We start from the raw sequence: 8,768 nt of genomic DNA, 5'->3' as shown, positions 1-8,768 counted from the left end.
GGCATGGAGCCCAGGACACCTGCACCTCCTCTGCGGTGCCACACTCGAGCTCTCGGCTAGGGCCCTCTTGCTTGTGCAGAAGGAAGTGTTTGGGTGTCTGGAAAAATACAGTTCTGAGCTTGATGCTTCTGAAACACAGGTGAAGGCTGCAAAGAGCCATCCTATCACCCCGATATGCTGGGGGACAGGGCTCCATGTGGGCTGTGCATCACTAGAGGTTTTGCTTCTTCATGAAGCACAGCTATTGAGGTTCTCCTGGGGTAAAACTGGAGACAACCTGATTAAAAATAAAAAATAAAAATTACATTGTTGAGGCTGTTGATTCCAGTGGAATCCCTCGTGTTCTACACCAGCATCAGCAAGCAGAAAATCACATGCAGAAGGCTGAGGATGCTGGCAGCTGCTTGCCTGTTTGTATGTGCAGTGGAGAAAAGTGCTTGTTTGGTGCTGATTGCAGACTATGGAATAAGAGCAATTTCTCATCCCACCTCCACAGAAGCTATTTAAATAGTTCTACACCCACTTTGAAAGATGCTTAGTTCAAAAAGAGAGTAAATCTGGAAGTTATTACTCCTCGAAGGAAGAAGAGCCAATAAATAGGTTTTGCTAGAACTGCCTGGGTTCTTGAGAATAACACCTGCGTAAGAGCTATAGTTCCATCAGCCTAACTTTTCCACAGAACAGTTTTTATTACAGAAGCTGCAAAGAAAATGCACGTGGCTGGAATGAGCCCTGCAGGCCGCTTCTGGGAGACTTTAGAGCTGACTCTTTGTCCCAGTGACAAAGTGTCTACAGCCAAAGCCTGGCTGTAGAAATGTAGATGTCTTGCAGAGTGCACAACCCTATCGCTGTGTTCCTCTGTGCAGGAGGGCACAGAATGGGCAACAAAAAGCAAGGACCATGAAAGCCAAAGTATCTAGCTGAGCACTGGTTTAAAAAGCCATTACAAAACACTGGGGACAGGGTTGTGTCTCATGCAGTCAGTGCCTCCCTTTCCCCTCCTTTAGGATCCCTTGCCATATATTTCTCTCAGAGTAAGCTGTGTTTGTTAGTCGGCTCTTTCTCAAAACTGCTGTTGGAGACTTTAACCCACAGAATATATCCTGAATGAGTTCTCAGGATGAGGAAAATGCATATTTAATTTATCTCTCTCTCTGTGGGACTTCGCACCTCAGGAAAGGACACTAGCAGTCAAGGGATGTACCTGCCGTGTGGTTGCCCCTGAGGCTGCCGGTGTCCCAGGGAATGCTCTGTCCTGGATAACTCCCTGCCGCGGAGGTGCTGTGCTAACCAGCACAGGCAAGGAACAGGCTGCTGACCAAGTCTCCCAGCTCTCTTGTTTTCCAGGGAAATGTCAAACCCGCCTGGTGGTGGGAGGCCATGCGGGTGTTTGCAGGTGAGCCCTCACCTAACAAGTTGCTCTGGGAGGTGGGACTGGGCCAGGGTCTCTGCAAACCAGACCCGGGTGTGAGACGAGTTCTTTGCTCCGTGAGCAACTCTGGTCATGTGCAGAGCGGGTCCCTTGGGAAGCCAGGGAGGTTACCAATCCCACTGAATTAGATGCCCATGGATTTTATGTGCTTTCCAAATAGGCTCCACCCAATCAGAGAGTTTGAGCACATGAATTTATGCACTAAAAAAAGCTGGATGGTGCCTAAGTCCTCCAGGGTTCCTGTCACTGTCAGGACTTGGCCAGGTGCTTATATTTGTACCCTCTCAGCACAGTCATCCTGCTCCATAACAAAACATGTCAAGGCCCTGACCCTACAGTGAGTTTCAGGCAAAGCCTTCCTTGTTTCTGGCTTTGCCCCAGCAGAGCTCTACTGTGAGATTAAGATCTTAATATTTATAAGCCTCTAGTTTTACTGTCTGTTTAATATCACAGTAAATCAGATGCCTAAACTGCTATCCCTCTATTTCATCTGAAACTCTCACCTTCTTAGTAAAGGCAGTTCTGTTTTTGCAAAAATTAAATGAATTATAAAACCAAAGTCAATTTCTTACATTTAAATAGCCTCTGTAGCAACCAATTAGTTCTGAGGACATGAGAAACAGCTGTTGCAGTGCAGAAGCTCAGTTACAGCTCAGCTATTTAAAGGGGTAAAACAGTTGATATTTTTTATTCCTATGTGATATTACCAAGATGTGATAACTAACCATGATATCAGTATTAATTTGTGGAGCAAAGACCTTCTAATTTGCCCCAAGCTAAAGAATAATCTTTATGGACATTTCTCTTTTCATAAATTCATATTTTAAGGTAAGCTTTATATTTTCCTCTCCCCACTCCCTCCTTTTTTTTTTGATAAAACTGTAACAACAAAAAGCAAAAGCTTTTTAAGTCAGTCTTAAATCTTTTCAGACTGGGGAGTGGACTTCAAAAAAAAAAAAAAAGGGCAAAAAATGCCAGCTACAGTTTGATTCCGCACTTAGGACAAAAGGAAACCCCTGGCTCTGCCTCTTGGGGCGTCCTCGGGTGCCACTGGAAGGCAGGTAAACACCCCAAAGGGGTCAGTTCTCTGCTACACCTCTTGAGTGAGGACTCCTGCTCAAAGCCCCAGTCTGCCTACAATCACCTAAATCAAAGTGGGATCTGGGGTACTTGGGATCCATGGAAACTGAGCTGCTTTCAATGTTCAGGCAAGCCTGTGACTTCAGGCCACTAGCTTTGAAAGTTATTCCTTAATTCTTTTAAAACTTTGCTGCACTTAACCATGGAGAAGTGTATCTGTGGCACACAGAGAGGCAGTTGTAGCTAATTAAGCAACAGGGGACTAGAGCATCTATTGTATGAGGAAAGAGTAAGCGAACTGGGCCTGATCAGCCTGGAGAAGAGAAGATTGAGAGGGGATTTGAGGTTGACAGAGCCCTGGAACAGGCTGCCCAGAGAGGTTGTGGAGTCTCCTTCTCTGGAGATCTTCGAAGCCCACTTGGACGCAGTCCTGTGCCATGTGCTCTAGGTGACCCTGCGTGTGCAGGGGGGTTGGACTAGATCTCTAGAGGTCCCTTCCAACCTTAAGCATTCTATGATCTGATCAACATATACAAATACTTGAGGGGAAAATGTAAAGATGAGCCAAACTCTTCTCGGTGGTGGTGGCCAGTGAAAGGACAGAGGGTAACAGGTACAAATTGAAACACAGGAAGTTTCACCTCCATGTGAGGAAGAACTTCTTTCCTGTGAGGGCGACAGAGCCCTGGAACAGGCTGCCCAGAGAGGTTGTGGAGTCTCCTTCTCTGGAGATCTTCAAACCCGCCTGGATGCCACCCTGTGCCACGTGCTCTAGGTGTCCCTGCTGGAGCAGGGGGGTTGGACTAGATGACCTCCAGAGGTGCATTTCCAAGTATTTTAGTCACTGCATTTTGATGCTGCTTTTCTTCCTAGGATCATGACATGCCTGACAATGGCACTGAATCAACTCTGGTACTGTTAGATTTAGCTGGAAATCTGAGGTCCACAGATAATCTAATAGACTGATTACCCCAGGTCAGAGGTTGACTGCCCTAGAGACGGGGCTCAGCACTTCTTAAAGCAGGGAAAAGAATGTATTGTCAATGGATCAGCCTGAGGAGAACTGGCTACTTGAGCAAAATTAAAAATCCCATAGAGAGTTAGATTTCCTAAGAGATTTACGTACTATTTACCTCTGAAGGGGAGTCAGGCACCTAAGAATAGCATCTCTAAAAACGTGGAGTAAGGAGCAGCTTGTGCTGGATGCCTTAAAGCCCTGGAGAGAGAGGTTTCCATTGAATCCTTTTCTACTCTGAGACTTGGGAGACTTTTTATACTGAAGTTTCCTGTCTAGCCTAGGCACTCCCTCGAAACTGTGGCAAGTGTAAGCTGGAGTTCTCCGGTTTTGTAGCCTGGGTGCTTACCCAAGAGCACTCGTCCAGTGGCTTTAGAAAAAAAGTGAGGCATTCACTGAAGTGAACTGAAATGCTGAGATTTTCCTTACCAGAAACTGTTTAAATGATGAGGTTGCTTGAATCATGTTGAAATCTTCTATTCAACACAATGACCTGAGGCAAACAAGCAAACAAATCAGCAGAGCGGTGCCATTCTGTCCACCCCAGGAGGGTACTGCCCTGGGTGAGCTCAGGTGCCATACTTGGCCAAATGCTCTAACCACAGAGAAGAGGGATTAAAAAAATGACATGGATTCAATTCAACTACATCTAGAGGTTTAGGATTGAACTCTGTAGGCAAAGTAGATAGAGGAACACTTGAGTTAGTCAAAAGCATCAAAACTCAACAGCATCAAAACTAAGGCACATCCAAGTGTGCAAAGCACTAAGGAACATAAAGTTGGAAGGTGCTGTGGACTTCATATTTTTCTAGTTGGGTGGCAGCTAAGCAAAGAACTAAATTTTGGGGGCACCTGCAGTTGAAGTGGGTCACCAAGAGAAAGATCCAAGAAGAGGAGGACACACCAATCCACCTGCTAAACAATCTGGCCTCAAGTGACTTGCCCCACATTGGACAGGTGCTAAGTGGCAAAGCCAGAAATAGAAATTCGATTCTCTGCCCTGGACTTTTATTTGAGCGCTTGGACAGATTCCCAGACAACTGCCTGGCCTATGAAGATACAAAGTATTTGAAGGAATGCAGAGGGCCATGGACCAGGGTCAAAAGGCACCTGCAGAACCGCAGGCCCTGAGCAGGCAACTGTGGCCAGGGCCAACCTGGGTGTTCTCCCTTTCATGTATCTGCCTGGTAGATACCTGCAATACCGAGATCCCTTTTACCACAGATTGCTTCTTTTCCCCAGGCAGAATTGCTATTATGCTGGTTGTGCTCCACCATACACCTGCCTGATAGTAGATGCAGGCAGATTTATTACCTCTGAGAAAGGTAGGCTCCCGTTTCTGGAGCTCTCTCCCTCCAGCTACAGCCTGGGCTGCAGATAACTCCCAGGTGGCAGCTGAGCGCAGGCTACAAGATGCTTGTTGGCTCCAGTGTTGCCCACGGGGTCAGAGCAATATGATGAAACAGGCTGGAGAGAGGCTAAGTTAATTCTGTTACATAGGAAAATTACAAACAGTAGGTGATAGTTTATAAAGGCATTCTTCAAAAAGAGAAGTGATCACCAAAGCTTTACAGCCCCTTCGCCCTAGCTGTAAAGCAAGAATCCTATGGATAAAGCATGGAAGCAATGATTCGTACAGGATTATTTCCCCCAGTTTTAAAGTTACATCGTAACTGCCTTTGTCTGGCAGTTTTTTTTTTTTTTTTTTAAGTGTATTTATTGCTGCTGTGAAGCTGGTAGTTTCTTCAGCACCTCGAGCATGGCGTGGCCCTCCTTGAAGCCCAGCTGCTTTCTACAGTCCTCTGGGGTGGTAAGGAGAGTTTTTGTGCCACGGGCACCCGATCCTCAACCCTACCCGCAGCAGCTACTGTCCTTGGCACAGGCCGAACTCACAGGCTTCCTTCTCTGTTCCAAACTAGTCCCGAGAGGCTTAATTTGCAGGCAGTAACGGGATTTTGTCTTTCTGCTCCTGACAGCAGGTGCCTCTGTGAGCGGCCCTGTTTCACCTTTCAAGAAGCCGACTTCTTTTCCTTGAATGGCATCCCACTTGCAGTAGGTGTGCTGCGACAAATGTTTCTGGGAAGGATTACAGGGTTAATTAACACATTAATATTTAATCTCGCTTCCCTGCTACCAGGTCTTCAGCCAGAATTTCTGCCCCCGGACTCAAATCTATGCTGGCCATAAATATCACTTTCCTTGGGGAACCTTCTGCGTGTTATTATACAGGCAGGCTCTTTTCTCCTGCCTCAAGCTCTGGCCTCCCCCCTTCAACAGTCCTCCCTGCAATCAAATTATTGCGGCAGGGAACAGGCTTCTCTCAAATCCTGCTGCAAGATCAAACCTCATTTACTGCCATCCTTCCACGGCAGGCTCTCACCTGTTCTGCACAGGGCACACATTGCCTTAATGCATCTTTTCTTTACATTTCCCATCTCCACACGAGTGGAAGGGCTGGAAGACACAACAGGGTCACTGGTGGGATGGGCACAGAAGAGCCTGGGGACGGTCCAGGGCACCCTTGGCTCAGTAAAGGCAGGGTTGGACACACCAGGCGGCTGCTTTAACACACTTGTCCTCTGTTCCCACGTGGCAGGGGGATAAGGGTGGGACTGCAGCCGGGGGAAGGTCTCTCCGTCTCGGCTTTAGCGGTCACTCGATGAACCCCGAAAGCAGCAGCGAACGCCAGCACCGGGACCCCGACGCGGCGGCGGGGGCCGCTCGGTGCCTCTGGAAGGGGAAAGCTCCGGGCAGGCAGGGCCGCCCCGGGATAACCCACACGGGCTCCAGACCCCCTGCACCGCCCGGCCCCGCCGCGCCGGGCGCTCCGGGCCACCGGCCTCGGCAGGGGGCGCCAGCGGCGCCGGAGCCAGAGCCGCGGCGGCAGCGGGGAGCCCAGCGCGTCCGCACCGGCCCAGGCCGCTTCCCTCCGCTCGGTCCCGCTCGGTCCCGCTCGGTCCCGCTCGGTCCCGCTCGGTCCCGCTCGGTCCCGCTCGGTCCCGCTCGGTCCCGCTCGGTCCCGCCCCTCACGAGCCGCCCGCCCGCCCGTTATGAATGGGCGCCGCGGCGGCGCCGCCCCCCGGACGTGACGCGCGGCCAATGGGAGCGCGGCGCTGCGTGGCCGGGTGAGGTCAGCGCGGCGGCGGTGCCGGGCGGGGGGCGGCGGGCGCGGGGGTCGCAGCCCGCGGGCGGGCGCGGGGCCGGGCCGGGCAGGGCGGGCGGCGGCGGCGGGTCGCCAGGAGGAGCAGCAGTAGCAGCAGTAGCAGCAGCAGCAGTAGCAAGAGGAGGAGGAGGAGGAGGAGGAGAGGAAGGAGGGACGAGCGGCGGCGGGAGGAGGGTCCTGGCGGGCGCCGCGCCGGCGCGGGGGCGCTGAGCGATGCGGGGCTTCGTGCGGCTGCGGCGCGGGCTGTGAGCGCCCGCGGGGCAGCGCGGAGCGGCAGCGGCGGCGGCAGCAGCCGGAGCGGCGCGGCAGCCGCGCGCGCCCCGCGCGGGGGGCCCCGCGTGCATGCGGGGCCGCCGCCCGCCGCCGCCGCCGCCCGGGGACGCGGGGCCGCCGCGGCGGGAGTCAGCGGCGTCGCCCACATGCGCGGCGGCCGCCGCGGCAGCAGCAGCAGCAGCAGCAGCGCGCGCGGAGCGGCCGCCGGCGGGAAGATGGCGGAGCGGCGCTGAGCGCGGCCGCCCGGCGAGCTGGGGCCCTGCCCGCCTTCCTCGGCAGCCGCGCGGCGCCCCGCAGGACACATGCAGGCCAAGAAGCGCTACTTGACGCTGCTCTCCGCCGCCGCCTGCCTCGCGCTGCTCTCCTACCTCGGCGGCTCGCGCTGGGGCGGCCGCCCGCCCGCCGCCCGCCATGGCCCCGAGCGGCCCTGGCCGCGCTTCCCCGACGCGCTGCGGCCCTTCGCGCCCGCGGAGCTGCCGGGCGCCGAGGGCGGCGGCGGCGGCGGCGCGGGGCGCGTCTCGCCCCGGCAGCGGCGCGACGCGAGCGCCGGGCTCTACCGCGGCCGCCGCTGCCGCATGGAGTCCTGCTTCGACTTCGCGCCGTGCCGCCGGCACGGCTTCAAGGTGTACGTGTACCCGCAGCAGAAGGGCGACAAGATCGCCGAGAGCTACCAGAATGTGCTGGCCGCCATCGAGGGCTCGCGCTTCTACACCTCGGACCCTGGGCAGGCGTGTGTCTTCGTGCTCGGCCTCGACACGCTCGACCGCGACCAGCTCTCGCCGCAGTACGTGCACAACCTCCGCGCAAAGGTGCAGGGCCTCCACCTGTGGAACAACGGGCGGAATCACCTGATTTTTAACCTGTACTCTGGTACCTGGCCCGACTACACTGAGGACGTGGGCTTCGACATCGGCCAGGCTATGCTGGCCAAAGCCAGCATCAGTACTGAAAACTTCAGGCCCAACTTTGATGTTTCTATTCCGCTCTTTTCTAAGGATCATCCTAGGACAGGAGGGGAGAAGGGATTTTTGAGGTTCAACACCATCCCTCCTCTCAGGAAGTATATGTTGGTATTCAAGGGGAAAAGGTACCTGACAGGGATAGGGTCAGACACCAGGAATGCCTTATATCACGTCCATAACGGGGAGGATGTTGTCCTCTTGACCACCTGCAAGCATGGCAAGGACTGGCAAAAGCACAAGGATTCGCGCTGCGATAGAGACAACACCGAATACGAAAAGTAAGTGAGCGCCGCCCTGCGCCGTGCCCGGGGGGCACCCTGGTCTGCCCGGGTGTCCAGGGGGACCTCAGCCTTCCTGCATGCCTGGGGGGACCCCGGCCTTCCTGGCGCGGGGCGCTCTCTGCTGCTGTCAGGCACTTGGGTGTTGAAAGGCTGGTTTGTAGGTGCTTCCAGGCCAAAGCAAAGTCAAGATTTTGGGGGCTGTTTTTGGGCTGTTTGGCTGTTTCCTTTCTGTCCAGCTGCTGGCATGTTGCTGTGCTGGGAGGTGGGAAACAGCGACGCGGAGTCCCGGGGCTGCCCAGGGACCTGTGGAGCATCCGCGCTCGGAGCCCTCGGCTGCGCCCGCTCAGCCGACAGCAGCAGCGCAGCCGGAGGCTGCTCCGGCACTGCCGCTTGCCTGGGGAAATCCCCCTTCCTCCCAAACCAGAGTTGGGGGGAAGTTGCACGGGAGCCCTCCTGTGCCGTGCCTTGGTTCCTGAGGGAGACGACTCCGCTTTCCCTGGAAGCGCTACTGGTGCGTGGACTCTGTCCGTGCGTCCCAGTGCCGCGACTCATGCACGGTCCT

General features: G+C 54.4%; 1 protein-coding gene across 1 annotated transcript in view; it reads left to right on the top strand.

The window, feature by feature from the left end:
• The first annotated feature begins 7,165 nt into the window (after positions 1 to 7,165).
• EXT1 (exostosin glycosyltransferase 1) overlaps positions 7,166 to 8,768 on the top strand; it is a 156,317-nt gene continuing 154,714 nt past the window's right edge. Inside the window, exon 1 of the mRNA XM_088533295.1 lies at positions 7,166 to 8,203. Within this exon, the coding sequence (XP_088389421.1) occupies positions 7,266 to 8,203 (938 nt within the window). The 5' untranslated portion in view covers positions 7,166 to 7,265. The remainder of the gene's footprint in view (positions 8,204 to 8,768) is intronic.

Source organism: Tinamus guttatus, unplaced genomic scaffold (genome assembly GCF_059628265.1).
Source record: "Tinamus guttatus ecotype Peru unplaced genomic scaffold, ASM5962826v1 Tinamus_guttatus_pri_ptg000492l, whole genome shotgun sequence".
NCBI classification, from domain to species: domain Eukaryota; kingdom Metazoa; phylum Chordata; class Aves; order Tinamiformes; family Tinamidae; genus Tinamus; species Tinamus guttatus.
Note: the sequence above shows the minus strand (reverse complement) of the source record. Positions and strands in the feature narration are given on the sequence as shown.